The sequence below is a fragment of the Oryctolagus cuniculus genome, chromosome 2 (genome assembly GCF_051225735.1).
Source record: "Oryctolagus cuniculus isolate XC-2025 breed Fujian yellow rabbit chromosome 2, ASM5122573v1, whole genome shotgun sequence".
NCBI lineage: Eukaryota > Metazoa > Chordata > Mammalia > Lagomorpha > Leporidae > Oryctolagus > Oryctolagus cuniculus.
In genome coordinates this window covers 138022044-138046281 of record NC_142868.1, presented here as the reverse complement: position 1 = coordinate 138046281, position 24238 = coordinate 138022044, and the positions used below count along the sequence as shown (strand labels likewise).

The 24238-nt window shown below is 42.7% G+C and overlaps 2 protein-coding genes across 6 annotated transcripts in view; both read left to right on the top strand.

Annotated features, from left to right (window-relative positions):
- Window positions 1–1298, top strand: part of ANXA4 (annexin A4) — a 105300-nt gene extending 104002 nt beyond the window's left edge. For both annotated transcript variants that reach the window (XM_051842825.3, XM_070069010.2), the window contains one exon: window positions 291–1298. In XM_051842825.3, coding sequence (XP_051698785.2) covers window positions 291–350 — 60 coding nt within the window. In that variant the 3' untranslated portion in view covers window positions 351–1298. The remainder of the gene's footprint in view (window positions 1–290) is intronic.
- Window positions 1299–4660: 3362 nt separating this feature from the next.
- Window positions 4661–24238, top strand: part of GMCL1 (germ cell-less 1, spermatogenesis associated) — a 54188-nt gene continuing 34610 nt past the window's right edge. For 2 of the 4 annotated variants that reach the window (XM_002709653.6, XM_089326336.1), the window contains exons 1-6: window positions 4661–4917; window positions 14674–14797; window positions 17920–18016; window positions 19826–19923; window positions 22939–23051; window positions 23653–23718. In XM_002709653.6, the coding sequence (XP_002709699.1) occupies window positions 4661–4917; window positions 14674–14797; window positions 17920–18016; window positions 19826–19923; window positions 22939–23051; window positions 23653–23718 (755 nt within the window). Of the gene's footprint in view, window positions 4918–14673; window positions 14798–17919; window positions 18017–19825; window positions 19924–22938; window positions 23052–23652; window positions 23719–24238 lie in introns of those variants that run through there. The other 2 variants (XM_089326337.1, XM_089326338.1) reach the window with 2 other exon arrangements.

Below are 24238 nucleotides of genomic sequence, written 5' to 3'. Positions count from 1 at the left end.
GCAGTACAAGATGGCCCCAGGTGCTTGGGCCCCTGCACATACATGGGAGACCCAGAGGAAGCTCTTGGCTCCTGGCTTTGGATTGGCATAGCTCTGGCTATTGGGCCATCTAGGGAGTGAACCAGTGGATGGAAGACCTCTTTCTTTCTCTCTCTGCCTCTGCCTCTCTGTAACTCTGCCTTTCAAATAAATTAAAAAATTTTAAAAAAAAGTTAACTTAGCTGTTAACTGTGCCAGATTCCACTTAAGAAGGCACTGGTCTAACTGTAACTTTGCTTCCCTCGCCCCAGGGTGACACATCAGGGGACTACAGGAAGGTGCTGCTCGTTCTCTGTGGAGGAGATGATTAGAATAAATCCCAGAAGGAGAGAAGTGTCTCAACACTCTGCATTTTTTTTTTAACTTCATTTTTCTACACTGCTATTAGCATGATCTCAGAATGCTCATTTCCAATTAAAACGCCTACGGTTGTCTCCTAGGATATAGCCTGTCTGTATTATTATTCATCTGTAATTAGTCATAATGATGTTTTAAAGTGGTACTTGCATTTCAAAGCTTTGAAACCTATGTGGAAATTTAAAATTAGAAATAAAAATATGCTCCATGTTTTTAACAGATTATTTCCTCATTTGTGTTTGAGAAATTGAATACGTTATTTCATGTTTTCTTTCTGGTGAAAAACTTTCAAAATGGAAGACTGTTCTAAAATCACTTTCTTCCCTAATCCTATTTTTTGAGTGGCTAGTAATTTATTCATTTGAAATTGTAAGCATTAGTTATAAGAATAGCTGTCTAGTTTTCTTTTTTACATAATCATAGATTGAAAGCATCTGTCAAACTTTTTTAAAGGTTTTATTTGTAGTGTTAGTTGATCTTTACTAAGATTTCTCTCATCATATGCCATGTTGTGATCACTGGTTGAAGTACACGAAAATCAATTTACCTGAACAAGCTAAATTGTCAGTGTGGTATACAGATTATATACATCTGGTTATCAGACATAAATGCTGTACATTCCACAATATGACAGTTAATGTCTTAATTCAGCTTGGAAGTGAATGGAAAAAATTAAAGCTTCAAGTTAGGTATTCTGGTAATGGTGAAAAGCTGTGAAGTTACTTTGATATAAAGAAAACTTTTTGAGCTAAAAACAATTTTAAAAATCTTTTTTGATTTTGTTGATTTGTAGTAATTTACATTTGCATTATGCCTTTCCACTCTAGAATTATTTTGATGGTGTATTTGGATTTCATTTACAACATGGAAAATAATTTTAATAAAAAATGCTGACTTTAAAATGAAGTGTACTCTTTCTCTGATTGGCTTTTTCACTTCTGGGATTTTTCATCCTGGGCCCTGAAAGGACCTATTTTTGAAAGACTTGTGTTGTTCCGTTTCTATTGGGAATTACAGCATAGGAAAAAATGACTTATTTAGTCTTCTGTTTGTCTAATGCTATAATACTAAAGTTCACATATGCCAAACACTTCTCAATGATATAAAACAATGTGTTAACTTACTCCCTGGAAATGAGCCAGGCTCTCTGGAAATAAGCAGTGCTCTCTATTCCAAGTAGAACATTTAAATTAAATATTATCCATGTATAAAGAACATTTCTATTCTTATGATAATAAGAATACTTGCCTTCTTTGTTCCGACTATGATATCTATTGTATTTTGGTGGGTGAAATAATAAGGATTTACTTTTCAGTTTAGTGTTACTTGTCTATTATAAATGCTGGAGCTATTGGTGAAATCTACTTATGTGAATACTTGGTTGTTCCAGTTAAAAGCAGGAAATGATACTGCTACTTCAATATCTATACAGAACACCATGAAACCTACAAATCAGCTTTGTCTTTGGAAGCATTATGAATTTTTTGGTAGAAGTTTTACTTTTAAATTATATTAGCCAAACTTAACAAATAAATGTATTGGCCAGAAGCTTTTTAGAAAGCAGGATAAAGCCACCCTAGAGGAATGTTGGTTTTATTGAACAAATGTGACCCTGAGATATAAGGAACTTTGTTTTTCTCTCCCACATTTATTCAGTGGCCTAGTTCTCCTGTCTTTAGATATAAATCCAGGTAGAGTATAGGGCCATGACTTTTCTGATCATTCCAATGTGTGACTTATTTAACAAATGTCATTTCAATAATTGATATATCAAGTGAAAATTCAAACTTAGAGTTCTTGCTTCTTGCCAGTAGGAAGCTGGCTCTGGGGGAAGGGGAGATGATGGGCTTTTCTTTCTCCACCTAGGCTTCCTCCATCTGCCACTCTCCCCTCAACCTACCTTGCAGGGGCTGAAGCAGCAGGGAGGCAAGAGGAGCAGGACTGTCCTGCTTGAGTGCTATTGCTGTGGTGATACAGGATCAGCCCTCTGGAGCCTTCTTAGACATTTAAAGTTGATTGTTGGGGCCAGCACTGTGGTGTTGCAGGTAAAGCCACCACCTGTGGCGCCTGTATCCCCTGTGGGTGCTGGTTCAAATCCCGGCTGCTCCACTTCTGATCCAGCTCTCTGCTAATGTGCCTGGGAAAGCTAACAAGCCTTGGAAGATAGCCCAACTGCACAGGCACCTGCACCCACGTGGGAGACCCCGAAGAAGCTCCTGGCTCCTGGCTTTGGACCAGTCCAGCTCCAGCTGTTGCCACCATTTGGGGAGTGAAACAGTGGATGGAAGATTTCTCTCCCTCTCTTTCTGTTAATTCTGCCTTTCAAATAAATGAATAAAATTTTTTTAAAGACAAAGTTGATTGTTGTGGGCATTTTCCTGGTTCCTTTGTCAACCCCATCACCAGGGAACTGGAGAACCACTTACCTGTGGTTCTGTTGGCAAGGTAAATGCAGTTCTGCTTTCTCAGAAACTAGGAATCAAGTCAGTGACGTCTTCAGGTTCTCTGTGCTGGTCTGTTTGCCCCTTTTACCCAAATCTTTTGACAGAATCTAGTATGATCTCATGCTGGCTATCTCTTCATGCCCCCTACCTACTCCATGGGAAATACCTGCACATCCTTTGTGTTTATAAATTCTGCCCATGCAAGCTGATCCCCGTGGAGCTGTCATTCCCTGCTTCCCACCTCCGCCCCCAAGCTGCCTCAGCTAGCTTTTCTCAGTTCAGATTTCTCAGGCATGAATCAGACACTAGTCCACTGAGGCCCCAAACTCCATATACTGCCAATGCGAGTGTAAATTGTCACACTATGCAGTCAACCCAGAGAGGAATTTGGCATAGCTAATTAAATTGAAAACTTTTCAGCAAACCCACTTCTGGGGATCTGTTTGGTGAATTTTTTTTTTTTTTTTTTTGCAGATGAAGTCCATTTCTTCTTTGTAAGAACATTAAAGTAGAAACAACTCCCTCGGTAAGGGAACTGATAAAATATGGGTCATATAATGACTGGATATATCAGTTATTGAAATAACTGAAAATTAACTAGAGCTTTCTGTCCAAAATATAATTTTGAGAGATGAGAAAGAGGCAATATGATAGATTCTGTTTCTATTTTATATGTTTGAATATGCAAAGCAAAATACGTTTTTGGGTTTGCATGTAAGGACATGTGCAACAATAATATACTATTGACAGGATGGGGATCACCTCTGCGGAGACAGAATGAGATGGAGGGCTGGTACAGAGGGGGCTCCTGCCTATCTATATTCTACTTTAAAAGTATGAATCACCAGTTACACTACAGTAAATCTGGTGGGGAGGGGTTAATGAATCAAAGCAAGATAAGATTTTTAAACCAGTGGTGGGTCCACACGTGTTCGTCACTCTATTTGGAATTCTTCATTATATTGTACTCAAAAAGTAGAAGGGAGTCAGGGAGTGAAAGCTGCCTCAAACAGGGCTGCAAACCAGGTCTACACCTGTAAATTATGCTAGGGCCTCCTGAGGGCACTTTAAGCTGATCCAGCTCCTTATTCAGCTACAGGCCTGGCGCTGGGAGGAAAAGGTACTGAGTGTGGGACTGTGCGCTGTAACCCAGCGAGTCTCTTTGCTGTTCTCAGTAGGCGAGGGTTGACGTTCAAGCACCGGTGGCGTCCCACGCAGCTCCTCATTCCTGGTTCTCCTCCCACAGGAAGCCACGCCCAACCCTGCAAGGCCTCAGCTCCAAGCCCCCTAGGGGCCCCGAGCCCCAGCCGCATCGGCTTCTAGCTCGTCTCCCGGCAGGACTCAAAGAAGCCTCGGAGCTCAAGGAACCCTTGTGAATGAACGACCTGCCACCCCAAGTCTTAGCAGTACAAAGGGTTGTGTGACCTACCCCTAAAAACGATATTTGCCCCAACCCTGCGGTTAGTCACCGGCCGGCCGCAGTACAGGAGCCGCCCATCCGCATACGCTCCGCCCACACGCCCGCTTGTCCCCGCCCCTTCCGGAGGCTCGCCGTGCGCAGGCGCCGCCCGGCCCGCGCTTTGTTGAGAAGGCAAGGGGGCGAGGCCCTGCGGTCCTGGCGCGCCGCGCGGCAGGACGCGGCGGGCGGGGCGGGGATGGAGGTGGTAGCGTCCGCTGCAACGGTTGGGGCTGCGCGTGAGAAGGTGGCAGTGTAGGCACCTGAGCTGCGGGGAGGCCGGCGGCGGCCGGGCCATGGCGGGAGACCCTCTCCTTTGGGATCCCTGAGGTGCGCTCCCTGAAGTCCCGGGGAGCCGTGTCCCATGGGCTCGCTGAGCAGCCGAGTTCTGCGCCACCCGGGGCGAGCCCGAGCCCAGCAGGAGCCGGGGCCCGGGGCCGGGGGCTCGGCCCGAAGGCCTGAAACTGGAGGCGACGCGTCCGGTCACGGCTTCTTCTACTACCCGGTCAGCCGTAAGCGCAAGCAGAGCAGCGGGGCCTTCTACTATCACCCCGACTCCGAGACAGACGAGGATGAGGAGGAAGGGGACGAGCAGCAGCGGCTCCTCAACACCCCTCGGAGGTGAGTCGGGGACGGCGCGCCGGCACCCGCACCCGCACCCGCACCTGTTGGGCCTGGGCAGAGCAGATGTGCCCTTGACATGGTAAAGGTGGCCGCTGCCCAGAGGCCGGTCGGGTCCGGGGGCGCCCTGGGAGGTGCCCCGGGCTCTGCATTGGTAAGCCATAGACGCTGCCGGGGTGCTGGGGTAGCCCCAAGATGAAACAGAAACACCAAGCGAGGCCTGCGTCGCTGTAACCGCAGAGTCGGGCGGCTGGCCGGCCCTGTCTCGTCACCTCTGCCCCCAGTGAGTAGCCGCAGACCCAGTTGTTTTGCATCCGGTTGCCTTAAATAGTGCAGAGAGGTGTATTTCGCACTCCTGCCGTGGCGCACGCGGGTGGGGGCGATGATTGTCCGCAGGTGTTCGCCTTCACTGTGAGGGTTCGCAGTGGTTTACGTTTGTTCCTCCCTAGGAGCAAACTTTTCAGAGCCTCCAGTTATTGAAGTTGTGTGAAGCTGCACTGTAACTTACTTAACTTTTTTTTTTTTTTTTTTTTTTTTTGCAAGAGTTGAAAAGCAAAACATTTACTTGTACTTGTGAACTGCGACGTGGTGGATAGAGGTTGCATTGTCTCATAAACAATCTGGCTGCTCTTTTCTATTTTCACTTGTTTGTTTGAAAGGCAGGCAGACACAGGGATCTTCCATCTGCTGGTTCACTCCTCAAATGCCCACAACACTGGATTGGAGCTAAAAGCCTAGATCTCAGTCTAGATTTCCCACCTGAGTGGCAGTGACCCAACCCTTGGACCATCCATCACCTGCTGCCTCCCAATTGCGCATTAGCAGGAAGCTGGATTAGAAGAAGAGGAGCCAGAATTCGAACCAGGCCCTCCAGTATGGGATGTGGGTTCTGCTATACCAAAGGCCACCGCTTGTTTCTGTTTTTAAAAGGTTATTAGTAGGCCGGCGCGCGGCTCACTAGGCTAATCCTCCGCCTAGCGGCGCCGGCACACCGGGTTCTAGTCCCGGTTGGGGCACCGGATTCTGTCCCGGTTGCCCCTCTTCCAGGCCAGCTCTCTGCTGTGGCCAGGGAGTGCAGTGGAGGATGGCCCAGGTGCTTGGGCCCTGCACCCCATGGGAGACCAGGAAAAGCACCTGGCTCCTGGCTCCTGCCATCGGATCAGCGCGGTGAGCGCCGGCCGCGGCGGCCATTGGAGGGTGAACCAACGGCAAAGGAAGACCTTTCTCTCTGTCTCTCTCTCTCACTGTCCACTCTGCCTGTCAAAAAAAAAAAAAAAAAAAAAAAAAAAAAAGGTTATTAGTGGCTCTCTGCTGTGGCCAGGGAGTGCAGTGGAGGATGGCCCAAGTCCTTGGGCCCTGCACCCCATGGGAGACCAGGATAAGTACCTGGCTAGTGCCATCGGATCAGCGTGGCGCGCCGGCCGCGGCAGCCATTGGAGGGTGAACCAACGGCAAAGGAAGACCTTTCTCTCTCTCTCACTGTCCACTCTGCCTGTCAAAAAATAAATAAATAAATAAATAAAAGGTTATTAGTGGGACCGGCGCTGTGGTGAGCAGGTAAAGCCACTGCCTGCTGTGCCGGCTTCCCATATGGGCGCAGGTTCAACTCTCAACTGCTCCACTTCACATCCAGCTCTTTGTTATGGCCTGGGAAAGCAGTAGAAGATGGCCCAAGACATTGGGCCTCTGCACCTGCACAGGAAACTTAGAAGAAGCTCCTGGCTTCGGATTGGCACAGCTCCAGCTGTTGTAGCCACCTGGGGAGTAAACCATTGAATGAAAGGCTCTTTCTCTCTCTCTTTGTCTCTCTGCCTCTGCTTCTCTGTAACTCTGCCTTACAGATAAATAAATAAATCTTTTAAAAAAATTTTTTAAAGTCATTAGATTACTTAGATGTAGTTGTTTAAAATTTTTATTTTATTTGAAATGCAGAGAGAGATGGTCTGTTCTCTGTTTCACTCCTAAATGCCCACAGTAGCAGGACTGGGCCAATTCTTCAGCCATTGCCTAATGTCTACCAATCTGTGCATTAGCAGGAATCTAAAATCAAGAGCTAGAGCTGGAACTGGAGCTAGAACTTGAACCCAAGCACTCCTACATGACACCTGGGCATCCAAAGCAGCATCTTACCTGCTGCACCAAATGCTTGCTTTAGATAAATCAAATTTTTAAAAAAAAAATTCATTCAAAAAAAATTACCACAGGTGTTGCATATTAGTTTAAAAATTACTACAGATTTACACATTATGTAAAAATCTTAGACTAGTTTGATTTATGAAGCCTTTCATACAGTTTACATTTTGTGAATACTGTTCACTAACCTCCTTGAAGAATCAGTGTAGTGTTTTTATTTACTTATTTATTTGAAAGGCAGAGTTAGGGAGAGACAGAATGAGAGACCTTCTGTCTGCTGGTTCACTCCACAAATGGACTCAACACTGGGGGCTGGTCCAGGCTGAAACTAGGCTCCCAGAACTCCATCTGGGTCTCCTACATTGGTGGCAGAGGCACTTGGGGTCATCTTCTACTGCTTTTCCAGGCACGCTAAGCAGGGAACTGGATCAGAGGTGGAGCAGTTGGAACTCTTAAGTTTGAGTTCCATCCTCTGGTTCACTCCCCAGATAGCCACAGTGGCTGGAGTTGAGCCAATCTGAAGCCAGGAGCTTCCTGGTCTCCCACATGGTTGCAAGGGCCCAAGGACTTGAGCTGCTTTCCCAGGCACATTAGCAGGAAGCTGTATAGAAGTGGAGCATGGAGTGCCCATATGGGATGCCGCTGCAGGCTGCGGTTTTAACCCACTGCACCACAGAGTCAGCCCCCGTCAGTGTATTTTTTTTTTTTTTAATTTATTTGACAGGTAGAGTTTACAGACAGTGAGAGAGAGAGAAAGGTCTTCCTTGCATTGGTTCACTCTCCAAATGGCCGCAACGGCCAGAGCTGCGCCGATCCGAAGCCGGGAGCCAGGTGCTTCCTCCTGGTCTCCCATGCTGGTGCAGGGCCCAAGGACTTGGGCCATCATCTACTGCTTTCCCAGACCATAGCAGAGAGCTGGATCAAAAGTAGAGCAGGCGGGGCTAGAATCAGTGCTGGAGGCAGCGGCTTTACCCCACTACACCACAGCGCCAGCCCCAGTTAATAGTCTTATTTTCTTTGTAAGTAAAATAGAAATACTCATACCTGCTTTATAAAGTTTGACAAATAGGAGAGTGAATACAATGCATAGTACTTGGCTTGTGAGCACTCAAGTAAGTATTATATTTTCTTGATGAATTGACCCCTTTACCATTACAAAATTTCCATTCTACTTTATCACTGCAAATATAGCCACTACCACTTTTATTTTAAAGATTTATTTATTTATTTATTTGAAAGTCAGAGTTACACAGAAGGAGGAGAGGCAGAGAGAGAGAGAGGTCTTCCATCCGATGGTTCACTCCCCAATTGGCCACAACGGCCAGAGCTGTGCCAATCTGAAACCAGGAGCTTCCTCTGGGTCTCCCATGCAGGTGCAGGGGCCCAAGGACTTGGGCCATCCTGTACTGAATTCCCAGGCCACAATAGAGAGCTGGATCAGAAGTGGAGTAGCTGGCATTCAAACCGGCGTCCATAGAGGATGCCAGCCCTGGAGGCAACAGCTTTGCCTGCTATGCCACAATGCTGGTCCCAATATAAATCATGCTTGGCCGGCGCCGCGGCTCAGTAGGCTAATCCTCCGCCTTGTGGTGCCTGCACACCGGGTTCTAGTCCGGGTCAGGGCGCCGGATTCTGTCCCGGTTGCCCCTCTTCCAGGCCAGCTCTCTGCTGTGGCCAGGGAGTGCAGTGGAGGATGGCCCAAGTCCTTGGGCCCTGCACCCCATGGAGACCAGGATAAGTACCTGGTTCCTGCCATCGGATCAGCGCGGTGAGCGCCGGCCGTGGCGGCCATTGGAGGGTGAACCAACGGCAAAGGAAGACCTTTCTCTCTGTCTCTCACTGTCCACTCTGCCTGTCCAAAAAAAAAAAAAAAATCATGCTTTTTTGAAGGGAAGAGTTTTAATCTCATAGTGAAATGTAATCTTTTTCTTACAGTCCATCAGGTGCTTAAATTGGGCCCTCTTTTCATTTGTATCTTTTTTTTATTTTTATTTATTTATTTATTTTTTGACAGGCAGAGTGGACAGTGAGAGAGACAAAGAGAAAGGTCTTCCTTTGCCGTTGGTTCACCCTCCAATGGCCGCCGCGGCCGGCGCTCACCGCGCTGATCCGATGGCAGGAGCCAGGAGCCAGGTGCTTTTCCTGGTCTCCCATGGGGTGCAGGGCCCAAGCACCTGGGCCATCCTCCACTGCACTCCCTGGCCACAGCAGAGAGCTGGCCTGGAAGAGGGGCAACCGGGACAGAATCCGGCGCCCCGACCAGGACTAGAACCTGTTGTGCCAGCGCCGCTAGGCGGAGGATTAGCCTAGTGAGCCGCGGCGCCAGCTCATTTGTATCTTTTTTTTTTTTAAATATTTATTTATTTGAAAGGCAGAGTTACAGAGAGAAGGAGAGGCAGTTACACACACACACACACACACACACACACACACACAGATGTCTTCCATCCATTGGTTCACTCCCCAATTGGCCACAATGGCCAGAGCTGTGCCAATCTGAAGCGCCTAGACCTTCCTCCTGCTGCAGTCTGAATCTTCCTGCTTTTATTCTGGGACTTGATTTTATCCCATCTCTAGGATTTTCTATAGCCCGTATCTTTTGTTTTTCTTTAAAATTTTTATTTATTTGAGAGGTGGGAACACATACGCACACAAATCCCATCCACTGGCCTGCTCCCCAGATGCTTACAACAGGCCTTGGTTAAGGCTGAAGCCAAGAGCAGGAACCTAATCTAGGTCTCCCGTGTGGGTGGCAGGAACTCTTTACTTGAATCTTCATTGCTCAAGTCATTGTCTGCATTAGCTGCAGGAAGCTAGAGTCAGGAGCTGGTGCTGTCAACCCCAGATATAAGACAAGAACATCTTGTAAGCCTAACACCTGGCCCTGTATCTTTTTCTTTCTTACTCATCTTAGGGAACTACATGCTCAAGTATTTTTCCAAGAAAGTGTATGAAAGCAGGTAGTTTGTGCATACCTAAATGTAAATTTAGTTTCACTCAACTCATCCTTTGAGGGGTATGGTAATCTAATGTAAAATAACTTTCTAATGTAAAATAACATCTTTTATGATATTATGTCATCTTCTGGCCTGCAGCTTTGATGAAAAATTTGATCCTGATCTAATTTTCTTTTCTTTTTAGGTGGCCTTTTTTCCCCCCTTTCCTCTCTGTAACTGTTTCTTGGTGATTTGGAATTTAGTTGGCATTTGTTTAAGTGTGGGTTTTTTTTTTTTTTTTTTTTTGGACAGGCAGAGTGGACAGTGAGAGAGAGAGAAAGGTCTTCCTTTGCTGTTGGTTCACCCTCCAATGGCCGCCGCGGCCGGCGCGCTGCGGCCGGCGCAACGCGCTGATCCGATGGCAGGAGCCAGGAGCCAGGTGCTTTTCCTGGTCTCCCATGGGGTGCAGGGCCCAAGCACCTGGGACATCCTCCACTGCACTCCCTGGCCACAGCAGAGGGCTGGCCTGGAAGAGGGGCAACCGGGACAGAATCCGGCGCCCCGACCGGGACTAGAACCCGGTGTGCCGGCGCCGCTAGGCGGAGGATTAGCCTAGTGAGCCGCGGCGCCGGCCAAAGTGTGGGTTTTTTAATGGCCTTGGTGTTTGGTAGATCTTACAATCTAGAAACTCATGTACTACTTTCATTTTGGGAAATTTTCTTCCATATTTCTTTTGTTACCTTTGTTTTCTGTTTCCAGGATCCTTCTTGACTGGATTTTGGATTTCCTGGATTACACTTAACTTAGTTTATTTCCTTTCTAGGTCTTTTGTTCTGTGTCTGGGAAATTTCCTTAATGTTTTCATCATCCCTTTTTTTTTTTTTTTTTTTGTAACCATGTTTTTAGTCTCTAAGAGCTATTTTTTGTTCTGAGTAATCCTTTATTATAACTCCAGTTCTTTTATAAATGTAATAATTTCACATCTCTGGGTATACTAATGTATACTCTGTAATCAGAAGTGTTTTTCTGTTTTTTTTTTTTTTTTTTTTTTTTTTTTTTTTTTTTTTTTTTTTTAAGTTCTTTTTCCTTGAATTATGCTTTCCTCTGGGGCCAATTTCTCTCCCTCTCTCTCCTCTATTCTCCCCTCATCCCCTCCTACTTTATGCTTCTAATTTTCCTTTAGTTGACAATTCTTGGTTGTCCGCGTACAGTTAAGAGTGAATATTTCTGTGTTTATGTGTGGTAGGTTGTTTTTTGTTTAATTACTAATTATTAGAGAGACAGAAATCTTCTGTTCAAGGTTCACTCCCCAAATGCTTACAGTGGTTGGAACAGGGCCAGACTGAAGCCAGGAGCCAGGAACTCAATTCAGGATTCCCTCGCAGGTGTCAGAGACTCAACCACTGGAGCCATCACAGCTGCCTCCCAGGGTCTGCATTAGCAGGAAGCTGGAGGTGGGATTGAATGTGTTTTAATTGAGTCAATAGTTGTAATTCCAATGAGCCTCTTTGAGTAGTAAGACTAATAATTAAATTGGATATGGGTGGGGCATGCTTTGTTTTAGAGCAGAGATTCTTAGTCTTTCTTGGTTCATAGTACCCTTAGTGGCTTAGTAATTTTTTTCATGACATTCCTGCCAAAAGATGTACTTCGTGGTTGGGTCCAAAACAGCTTAATAGTAGTAAATTGCATGGGATTTGAAAGATATGACTGTTTCCTTCCAATGTGAAATTATTTCACCTGCCTGAGTTTGTGCTGCTGGTCCACGTGCTTCCTTTTTTTTTTTTTTTTAAGATTTATTTATTTGAAAGTCAGAGTTACACAGGGAGAGAAGGAGAGGCAGAGAGAGAGGTCTTCCATCCGCTGGTTCACTCCCCAATTGGCTGCAACAGCCAGAGCTGTTGATCTGATCTGGAGCCAGGAGCTTCTTCCGGGTCTCCCAAAGCGGATGCAGGGGCCCAAGGACTTAGGCCATCTTCCACTGCTTTCCCAGGCCGTAGCGGAGAGCAGGATTGGAAGTGGAGCAGCTGGGTCTTGAACCGGCACCCATGTGGTATGCTGTCACTGTAGGTGGCAGGTTTTACCCATTATGCCACAGCACCGGCCCCCAGGTATCTGCACACAGTTTAGGAACCATGATTTAGGGTGAATGGGTTGGGACCTAACAGGCTATATGTTCTTCAAATGCCAGAGTGGGGATTGCTTTTTCTGGGGCACCAGTTCCTACACTAAAGCCTCATTTCTTTCTGATAAGTCCCATTTCTATCTGAAAAGCCTTGGCATCTTTTTGCCTGGCTGTCTGTTCTGTCTTCACAGAGAGTGAGGGAAGCCTTTAGCGGAACAAGTTTCCTCATTTTCTGCCCTGCTTTTCACTTCTGCCTTTTATTTCCCTCAGACACAGCCTTCCTTCCCCTCCAGGGTTGAGATGGGCTTAACCTGCATTTGACTCTTCATAATGTATTTTGGGTTGTAGCTTTCACTGCTTTTTTGTTGGTGGTAGTGGTGGTGGTGTGTTTTTTTTGTTTGTTTGTTTGTTTTGTTTTGTTTTGTTTTTTTTTTGACAGGCAGAGTGGACAGTGAGAGAGACAGAGAGAAAGGTCTTCCTTTGCCGTTGGTTCACCCTCCAATGGCTGCCGCGGCCGGCGCACTACAGCCGGCACACTGCACTGATCCGAAGGCAGGAGCCAGGTGCTTCTCCTGGTCTCCCATGGGGTGCAGGGCCCAAGCACTTGGGCCATCCTCCACTGCACTCCCTGGCCACAGCAGAGAGCTGGCCTGGAAGAGGGGCAACCGGGACAGAATCCGGTGCCCCAACCGGGACTAGAACCCGGGGTGCCAGCACCATAGGCAGAGGATTAGCCTAGTGAGCTGTGGCACCAGCCAGGAATTATTATTTTTTTAAGATTTATTTATTTATATATGGAACTTGTATAACAAAATTTAGAAGAAAAGGTTTTTTTTCTTAATTTGAAAGTCAGAGTTATACAGAGAGAGAAGAGAGAGAATGAGAATGTTCCATCCACTGGTTTACTCCCCAAATGGCTACAACGGCTGGGGCTGGGCCAGGCCAAAGCCAGGAGCTAAGATCTTTATCCAGGTCTCCCACATGGGTACAGGGGCACAAAGACTTGGGCCATCTTCCACTGCTTTCCCTGGACACATTAGCATGGAGCTGGATCAGAAGTGAAGCAGCGAAGACTGAAACCGGCACCTATATGAGATGGCAGCACTGCAGGCAGAGATTTAACCTTGTACGCCACAGTGCCAACAGGGACCGGGAATTGAACTCAAGCACTGATGTGGGAGGGAGGCTTTTAACCAACATGTTAACCGTGGGCCTCATGCCTGCCTCAGCATGTGCTTTCTTTAATGTTTGTTGGGAGACCAGACACTGGTTCAGGATACCATCTGAAGCAGTCACTTCATTTTTAAAAGGAGATTTAAAAGTTTTAACTACTAGGAAAACTGTCACAATTGGTTAGGAATTTGAGATATAAATCGACCTCAACCAGAATAGTTTCTTCATTTATAGGATCATCTTGAGCAGTGATTTTTCCAGCTTTTTTTCTTTAATCATTTCTACTTTAAGTTAAATTTTGTGGGAGCAGGCATTTAGCCAAGAGGTTGACACCAGTTAAGAGGCCGATGTGCCCCCCCACTCTGTCTTTCAATGTAAAAAAAAATAAATCTTACACAGAAATGCAGTCTATTTTTATATATAATAGGTGGTATTGCTCTGGCTGAAGTTAGGTGAGATGTTCAGAGTTAATGGCCCAGCACTCCCTGGTGGTCTCTAAGGTGCCTCTCCTTGAGCATAGTTTTGAAACCTTTGGTCTAAAAATGCAAGCCATTTATCCAGTGAGAGTGGGTGGGGTAGGGTTGATTGGTTAAAAACTCATCTTACTTACCTTGGTACTAAAATAAGATTAAATGTAAATTATTTTAAAATTACTTGGGTGGATGAAATTTTTACTTGTGGCCTCCATTTTCTAGCAAATTAGTTCAATTATACTGAGAGCCTCCATAGGACTGGTTTCTAAATAAGCAAAAACCATCTGACTTCTTAATCTGTTGAAATGCAATTAAATTCAAAAATAAAAAGTTGCTAAAAAGTGTCTAGTGAGGTGTTGGCGCTCTGGAGTAGCCAGTAAAGCTACTGCCTGCAGCGCTGGCATCCCATATGGGTGCCAGTTCGAATCCCAAGTCCCAACTCTTCCACTTCCCTTCCAGCTCCCTGCTATGTCCTGGGAAAACAGTAGAATATGACCTAAGTACTTGGGTCCCTGCACCCGTGTGAGAGACCCAGAGCAGGCTTCTGGCTTTGGATCAGCCCAGCTCTAGCCTTTGTGGCCAACTGGGGAGTGAACAAGTGGATGAAAGACCTCTCTCTGCCTCTGCCTCTCTCTAGCTCTGCCTTTCAAATAATAAGTAAATAAACCTTTAACAAAAAGTGTCTAGTGAAAGATCTCCCTCCCATCCTGCCCCCATCTGTCCACTCCTGGGAATTGAGTGCCCCAGAAAGCATTGTCCTTCTGAGTAGGCTTTCAGATACAAGCAAATTTCAGTTTATAATGTCCACAATAGATAAGTTGACTCTTCAACAGGAATTGAACAAAGTGTATTTTGAAATATCCAAAATCGGTAAAACATTCCATTATATATGTAACTTTTACATTTCTTTTAACAGGAAAAAATTAAAGAGTACATCCAAATATATTTACCAAACGTTATTTTTGAATGGTGAAAATAGTGACATTAAGATTTGTGCTCTAGGAGAAGAGTGGAGCTTACACAAAATATATTTATGTCAAGTAAGTATTTTATTTTTCTGTTTAGATATCCATGGTATATATTCTTCCTGACCTGTAATAACTAACAGAGCACTTCTAAAAGGTAATCTATTGAAGTGAAATTGACACTTTGAGAAGTAATGACTTTGAACAGCTCTTGTCTCAACTATTGAGGAAACAGGTTTTTTTTTTTCCATACTATTTATTGAACTCTTTATTTAACATAGAGTTAATCATATGTGTATAAAGTTAATTGAAAATAGATCTTAGTAAAAAATAAGAATGGGAATAAGGGAGGAGGGAGAGGGCTGGGAGAGCTGGTGGGAAGAACCACCACATTCCTAAAGTTGTAATTATGAAATGTGTGAAGTTTGTATTCCTTAAATAAAAGGTTTCTGGGGAAAATAAGTAAATAACCATGGTAGTCAATTACAAAAATGCAACCTCTTTGAATTCATATTCTTTCCTGTTTCTTGTTTCTATGTGTTACAGTAATATTTTACATGGAGAATAGCTGTTAAGTTCTTCATCTGATAAAAAAAAAGTCTGTTTTATTAAAAACATGAACAGTGTTAGTGAAAATTTAGTTTTGCTTAGAAAACAGATTTTGAAATTTCATTTCATATGAGCTGAGCATTGCCTGCTTGTCATTACTTCAAAAAGGTGCTTATTTTGATACTTTCTGATGATAAAGTGGAAAAAGGAAAAAATGATTAACATTAAAGTTGAGAATGGTAAATTACTATGTATATGATTATTTAAGCTGGATAAATTAATTTGAAATGTTGGCTTTGCAGCTTAGGCTGAATGTGAATGGAAAGTTCTTGACACTCTTCCTTCTCTCCTAGAAAATCCAGTTACACTGAAGACAAATATGTAGACTGTCACTTAGCCAAATAGATATTTAGTCTCTGTGCTGAAAATATTACTATCTGCCACCCCATTTTAAAGGTTCAGAGCTTTCAAAGCAGAAGAAATGTTGCTGTAATGGCTCAGCTTTTTGTTTGTGTGTATATATATGTATATATATTAATCAAATATATATGAAAGGCATTGTTTTAGGCACTGGGATAACACAAGGAGCAGTTCTTATCCTTGTGGAGATTGTCTTTCCTCTCTGCTTTACCATTTGAGAGTAATTATGGGGGCTGGTGCCGTGGTTCACTTGGTTAATTCTCCACCTGTGGTGCCGGCATCCCATATGGGCGCTGGTTCTAGTCCCAGCTGCTCCTCTTCCAGTCCAGCTCTGTGCTGTGGCCCGGGAAGGCAATGGAGGATGGCCCAAGGTCTTGGGCCCTGCACCTGCATGGGGGACCAGGGAGAAGCACCTGGCTCCTGGCTTTGGATCGGCGTAACGCTGGCTCGCTCTCTCACTGTCTGTAATTCTGTCAAATCAAAAAAAAGAGTAATTATGCTACTAAGATGGTATAATATAGCATTTTTCATTAAAAGCATTAGATCAGCAGTTTTTTCTCCTACATTTTAGTCATGTTCTTATTTTTGTAAGTTTATTTGACTTGAATTATGTAACTCATATATTAAAATACTGATCTTAGCTTGAAGATATGATTCATATCTTTCTAGTCTCTGAAAGCAGTTTTTGAGTTTGAGGGTGAAGAATGTTTCTGTTAAAACATTGCCACTCATGAAAACTGGACTGATGTTCAAGCCACATGCTCAAATATAAGCCCCTTGAGGACAAAAGTAATGTCTGCTATATTCACAGTGCCTTCTTCCTACAGTTGGCCCTCTGTATCTGCAAGTTTCGAATGTGTGGATTCAACCAACTGTGGATCAAAAATATTCAGAGAATAGAAATATTCAAAGAATAGAAATCTGTGTCTGTGCTGAATGTGTATACACTATTTTTGTTATTATTCCATAGACAATACAGTAGAGCAACAATACAGTATAGCATAGATGTTGCATTAGGTATTATTAGTAACTTAGCAGTGATTAAAAGTATACTATAGATTATATGTAATATAATATGTAGATTATATGTAATACTATGAGCATTCATGGTTTTTAGTGTCTATAGTGGGTCTTGGAACCAGTATAATTAGTAAAATTTAAAATAAATTAGTTAATATTCGATCATTCCAAAGTACAAATTCTAATTCTGAGGGGTACTGTCTGAAAGGTAAATAGTGACTTCATCCATTCTAGCACCTTTTCAAGACTTCAAGTTTGATCTGGAATTTTTTAATTTGATTAAAACTAAACATTAGATTTTCCCCAGTGCCTTTGGGGATCATCCTGTTAGTGCTGACTTTGGACTGATCTGGACCCTTGTGTAGCCACTGAAATACATTAAACATCCAGCAGTTTGAGGACTTTTAGTTTCCTCTTCTCTCCTCATTACATATTGTGTCTTCATCTGGCATGTTTGTGAGAGACACTTAAGTATATGACAGCTTCTAATTGATTTTAGAACCTCATTGAGAAGGAAAACAGGTATAATAAACTCAGAAATTGTTATGACTAAGTAAAAAGCTAACCAGGTTCAAACAGTAATATAAATTCAATTCAGATAGTAATATAAGAATTTGGTTTAATTTTTGTTAAAATACTACTAAACAAAGTAGTTTTTAAAAGATTTATTTATTTATTTGAAAGAGTTACACAGAGAGAGAAGGAGAGGCAGAGAGAGAGAGAGAGAGAGAGGGAGAGAGAGGGAGGGAGGGAGAGAGGTGTCTTCCATCTGCTGGTTCACTCCCCAGTTGGCTGCAACGGCCGGAGTGTGCCAGTCCAGAAGCCAGGAGCCAGGGGCTTCTTCCAGGTCTCCTGCGCAGGTGCAGGGGCCCAAGGACTTGGCCCATCTTCCACTGCTTTCCTAGGCCATAACAGAGAGCTGGATCGGAAGTGGAGCAGCTGGGTCTCGAACCGGTGCCCATATGGGATGCCAGCGCTGCAGGCAAGCAGCCTAACCTGCTACACCACAGCGCTGGCCCCAAAAGTAGGTTTTGATGTACTTTTTTGATACAATAATGTCTTTGATTTCTTAGACATAGATGGTCATTTTTTTCCCTTGAAATAATGAATCAGTTTTGATAGAATAGTTGCTTGGAGGTACAATGGGAAAATAATTTGGAAGATCAAATGCTGGATAACAATTTTTTTTGTTTTGTTTTGTTTTTAAGTCTGGCTACTTTTCTAGTATGTTCAGTGGTTCTTGGAAAGAATCAAACATGAATATTATTGAATTGGAGATTCCTGACCAGAATATTGATATAGAAGGTAACTACCACCATAATTAATATTATGCAAAGATAATTAAATCATACCTTTTAATTCTTTTGGTAGAAAATGAACATTTTATTTTAACCCTGTAGACTAGAAAAACAGTTCCATTTAATACCCCAAGGCAATAATTTTATATTTATTTTAATCCATAGTTTATCAGTTCTGCTTTTCTTCTCCCTGATCTGTTTAGTCAGGTGGATGATGTCAGTCTATTTGCTGTCAGTCTGTTGACTTATCTGTGTAAATCTGTCTGCCTGGGATGTGGAGGATATATGGGGCAGGAAGGAGAAATATGACTTTAAAAATACATAGAAAATCTGGTAAATAATACTCATTGATTATCCCTTGTGTGAAGATCTTTTCAGGGAACAGTAGGACATAAATCATAGTCAAGATTGTTTTAAATTTTTATGTATTTGAGAGACAGAGATATTCTCTAGTTTATTCCCCAAATGCCTACAACATCCAGGGCTGGGCCCAGGCCAAAACCAGAAGCCCAGAATTCAATCCTGATCTCCTATGTGGGTGTCAGGACCCAAGTACTTGAGTCACCAGCTGCTGCCTCCCAGGGTGTGCATTAGTAGGAAACTGGAATCAGAAGTGGAGCAGGGGCTCTAACACAGCACTCTGATATGGAATGTAGTCGTCCCCACTGGACTCCTCGTCGCTTAACCACTGTGTCAAACACCCACCCCGTCAGTGGCGTTTTAGAACTATCCTTAGTTAACTGAGGTCCAGAGAATTTCAGTGACTTATTTTGGATCTCAGAGCCGTTCATTGAGCCTGCATCAGACTACAGATTACCTAGTTCCTATCCCAGGGCTCTTTCTAGTCCCCTCATTGATAGACCAGGTAGACAAACCTGGGGCCTACCACATAGGCAAAGAGAAAAATTAAGAATGTTTACAGAGCAAACTTTGTAGTACATTCTTCAGAATGGCAGAAGAGAAAAAGATGTGCAGGCTTAGATAGCTGTGGGGCTGGACATGAGTCAGGACCATGAGCTATAATACAGACCCAGTGGTAAAGCATTGACAGTAGCAAGCTTAAGATTATCATTGGTCCTGTGTGCTTATACTTAATGATCAGTCCACTCAGGAATGTCATGAAAATTTTTCCAAGGTGTTTTGATTCTGACCACTAACTAATGTCAAGAAGGAGTATAAGAATGTACCCTAACTATAGTCAAGATGTATAAATGTTTAAGAAAACAGCTAGATTTGGTAGAATAAATAAAAGTTTACATTGTTACTAAATTAACACTAGCCTTATTTATAAAATAAACTGAAAGTATCTAATTGTAAAAATTAAAAGAAAAAAATAAGGAAGGTAGGAGCATGGGCAGGAAGGAGGGGAGGGTGGAAAGTATCCTTATGCTCTTAAATCTTAAATTATATGAAATTTGTTCACCTTACAGAAATAAAAACAATTTTAAAAACTATCCTTTTGGCCCAAGTACTTGGGCCCTGCACCCCATGGGAAACCAGGAGAAGCTCCTGGCTTCGAGTCAGCGCAGTGCTCCGGCTGGCCGTGGCGGCCATTGGAGGGTGAACCAACGGCAAAGGAAGACCTTTCTCTCTGTCTCTCTCTCTCACTGTCCACTCTGCCTGTCAAAAAAAAAAAAAAACAAAAACAAAAACAAAACCAACTATCCTTTATAATTAGTGATACCTGTCTTACCCTTTTATGTATGTATAATATTTAGACAAATGTCTTTGTGTGAAGACAGTCATTATTATTTTTTAATACTATTATGGATGTGATTATTATTATTTCATTCTACATGTGTACTTTTGCTTTCAGCACTGCAGGTTGCATTTGGGTCATTGTATCGAGATGATGTCTTAATAAAGCCCAGTCGAGTTATTGCCATTTTGGCTGCAGCTTGTATGCTGCAATTGGTAAGTTTGTACCTTGTTTAAGGAAAGGATCACAGCAATATTTATGTTTCAAAGTATCTATTTCAAAAACAAAAATAAAGCTTAGCTTTTTATAATTGTTAAAATTAAAATTGTATGTATAAACATGTCATTTCTTAGAAATTATTTAAAATGCTTGACCAAAAGCAATTTATTACAGCTGAGGTCATGATGTCTGTGTAAAATGAATGCACACTGCTTCCGAGTAGGTATCTTAGTATGATCACAATGTGGAAAACATTTGCTTGATTTCTGTTCATAAGTAATCTATTGTGACTCTAAGGCTGATGGCTTATGATTACTAAGTGGTTCCTGGGTTCAAAAATACTGAGTACTTTTTTTTTTTTTTTTTTTTTAAGATTTATTTTATTTTATTGGGGCCGGCACTGTGGTGTAGCAGGTAAAGCCGCCGCCTGCAGTGCCAGCATCCTATATTGGTGCTGGTTGGAGACCTGGCTGTTCTACTTCCTATCCAGCTCTCTACTATGGCCTGGGAAAGCAGTAGAAGATGGCCCAAGTCCCTGGGCCCCTGCACCCATGTGGGAGACCCAGAAGAAGCTCCTGGCTCCTGGCTTTGGATTGGCCCAGCTCCGGCTGTTTCGGCCAACTGGGAAGTGAACCAGTGGATGGAAGACCTCTTTCTGTGTAACTCTTTCAAATAAATAAAATAAATCTTTAAAAAAAAATCTTTTAAAAAAAATTTATTTTATTTATTTGAAAGGCAGAGTGAGAGAGATATCTTCCATTGCTGGGAGGGTTGGTCCCGGCCAAAGCCAAGAGCCAGGAGCTTCTTCCAGGTCTGCCATGGGGTTGGCAGGGGCCCAAGCACTTGGGCTATCGTCCACTGCCTTCCCAGGTGTATTAGCAGAGAGCTGGGTCAGAAGTGGAGCAACCAGAACTCAAACTGGCACCCATATGGGATGCTGGCATTGCAGGCTGCGGCCTAATCTGTAACATCATAATGCTGGACCCTAAACTTTTTCTTAATTAAGAAGTAATTATTAATCACATGTATTTTAATCTGTTGGTACAAGGAGATTCCTTCATTCAGCAGAAGTATATTGAGCAATGTGTCAGAGGAGGCATAGAGTTCCAAAAGTAAATTAAGGTGTAGACTCTACTTTCAGGGAACTCACAGTATAGTGTGTGTGTGTTGTGTGGGAGGGAGGGCTAATAACATAACCAAAATGTAAAGAGATACCGAGTATTTTAGGTATGAAAATGTAGTGGATGCATAAAGAAGGGAGTGGTCAGTTCAACTGGCAGGTTAGGTTTCGTAGAAGGAAGTTATGCTTCCAGATTAAGTCTTTAAAGTAGAAATTCTGTTTACTGAGAAAGCGAGAGAAAAGAAGAGCATTTCAGACAGAGAGAACATAGTAAGTCCTGGCTAGAGATGTGAAATAATGGAAATTTAGAGAATCTAACATGGCTCTAGTATAAATATGAGGAGGGTTGGAGAGAGACAGAAACCACATCTTGAAGTCCCCTTATACATTGCTAAGAACTTTAGCCATTGCATGTAAGTATCTTTGGAGTGCTGGAAAAATTATAATTAGGGGGAAGACAAATTATATTTTATGAAGGCTACTTCAAAAACAACATGAAGAATGGATTGAAGGAAAGATAAGTACATTAGAGACAAAACCCTATTGTAGTAGTCCAAGCGGGAATCTAAATTAGGAAAGTAGTAGTAGGCATGGTAACGAAAAAAGGGATACCAAAACTATTAAGTAGGAATACTCGGTGGACTTGGTGAGAAATGAGATGCTAAGAGCGTAGAGGAGGAATTTAGAATAACTTCTAGGTAAGTATAAAATCCTAATAGAGTCAGTGTTTTAGTTTGATGTTTCCAAAAAAAGTTTAAATTTTGTGTGACATTTATCCACTGATTTCTTTGAAGTATTAGTTAATAGCTTGCTAAATATCATTTGTTGATATCATTTGGTTTCTAAAATGTTTTGATCCTTTCAGTACTTACTTCCAATAAATATACTTATTTCCTACCCTTGGTCTTAAATCCACTTTCTATGTTATTTTTATGATTTACAAACTCTAATTTAATATATTTGCATGATGAATGTGGTTCAGTAATTTGAATGAAAAGTGATGGTGTTCTTTCTATACATTAAAGTTCAAGTTCGTTTGAAACCTCTAAGCATTTTAGATTAAAATTTTACTGGTCGGCACCACAACTCAATAGGCTAATCCTCCGCCTTGCGGCGCCGGCACACCGGGTTCTAGTCCCGGTCGGGGCGCCGGATTCTGTCCCAGTTGCCCCTCTTCCAGGCCAGCTCTCTGCTGTGGCCCGGGAGTGCAGTGGAGGATGGCCCAGGTGCTTGGGCCCTGCACCCCATGGGAGACCAGGAGAAGCACCTGGCTCTTGCCTTCGGATCAGCGCGGTGAGCGCCGGCCGCGGCGGCCATTGGAGGGTGAACCAACGGCAAAGGAAGACCTTTCTCTCTGTCTCTCTCTCTCACTGTCCACTCTGCCTGTCAAAAAAAAAAAAAATTACTGTAAGTTGTTTAAAACAATAACATTTGTTTTAGGTGCAACTTTTAGGTACTGATAGGTGTTTTAAACTTTAATAAATATTTTCTGATTTTTTATATTGTTTACTGATTGAGCCCATCACATGGTTAGCTAACTATGAAGTGTTCTTGATTTAAAGAGAACAGGCAAAACAGATAAAATGCTGCTAAAGAAATTTAAAAAGTTCTCAGAGAAAAGGGAAAAAGAGAATAGCAATGTTCATTTCTACTTTACTGCTTTCCCCCTGCCATTTTTCAGTTCCAAGTATTTAGTTGAATACTTGCTGGATTTTTTTCAGTGTTTTTATTGGACTTAAAAAAACTTAGGCTTGCTGCACTTAATGAGTTTTCTTTTCTTTCTTTCTTCCTTCCTTTTTTTTTTTTTTACTTTTTAATATGTAAAAGCACATATCAGAGCTAATTTTTCCCATGTGAAATGGGCCTTTCCAGTGCTTATTTATATTTACAGGATGGTTTAATACAGCAGTGTGGGGAGACAATGAAGGAAACAATTAATGTGAAAACTGTGTGTGGCTATTACACATCAGCAGGGACCTATGGATTAGATTCCGTTAAGAAAAAGTGAGTGACCTTTTCTTTTTTTTTTCCTCCCATCCCACTTTTGGGAATTTGATTGCTTTTGTTTCTTGAGAATGTATAGCTATGTGTAGAAAGAATCAAGGAAAAAAGGGGTGGAGAAATAGTTTTATTATATTAAAAAATATCCATTTTACTTTTTGACTGTTAGTAAATTCCTCAAATGTTACCTTTGTAAATGGCTATGGGTGTGTTATACATGCTTATAAAGACTTTAATCACTCTTTACAGTGCATTTTCTGACGAACTTACTTAAGGAGCAGGCATGGTAGACATTGTTTCAGTCCAACTGCTCACGGTCCTTTTAACTCGCCGTTTTCAGATGTTAAAGAAGGCTATGAAAGCTCCTTCATATACCATTTAACAGAAAATTGAAGTTATGTAGGTTAGAAATGCTCTTATTAATATCAAGGGAATATTCTCTTAATAACTGCTGACAGAGCAATACTAAATTTCAGAATATTGTCTGAGCTAGAGCGCTTGAGCATGTCCCAGCAAGATTAACATGCTGTTTTTGTCCTATTAAGTTCTATTCAATAGGTTATAAATAATATATAAATATAATAATTACATGTTTCAATTTCAGGTGCCTTGAATGGCTTTTAAATAATTTAATGACTCACCAGAATGTAGAACTTTTTAAAGAACTCAGGTATTTACACTTTAAATAACTTTATAATTAATCATCCTAAAATAATGTTATTCTCTTTTGTAAGATTTATTTATTTGAAGAGCACAGCATCAGAAAGAGGGGGAAAAAGGTGGAGAGAAAAAAAAAAGATCTTCCATCTGCTGGTTCACTTCCCAAATGGCCACAATAGCCAGGGCTAGGCCATGCTGAAGCTAGGGGTCAGGAACTCCTTCCTGGTCTCCCACATGGGTGGCAGGGGTCCAAGTACTTGGGCCAGCTTCTGCTGCCTTCCGGGGCCCCATTAGCAGGAAGCCAGATTGGAAGTAGAATACCTGGGATTCGAACCAGCATTCTGATGGGGGATGCTGGTGTTGCAAGTGGTGGCTTAACACACTGTGCCAATGTCAGCGCCAGTAATGTTTTTCAATTGTTGAACTATGCAAGATATTTTTGTCTAGATCTCCCACGTGGGTGGCAGGGACCTGAGAACTTAGTCCATCATCTAATGCCTTCCCAGGTACATCAGCAGGAAGTTGGATTT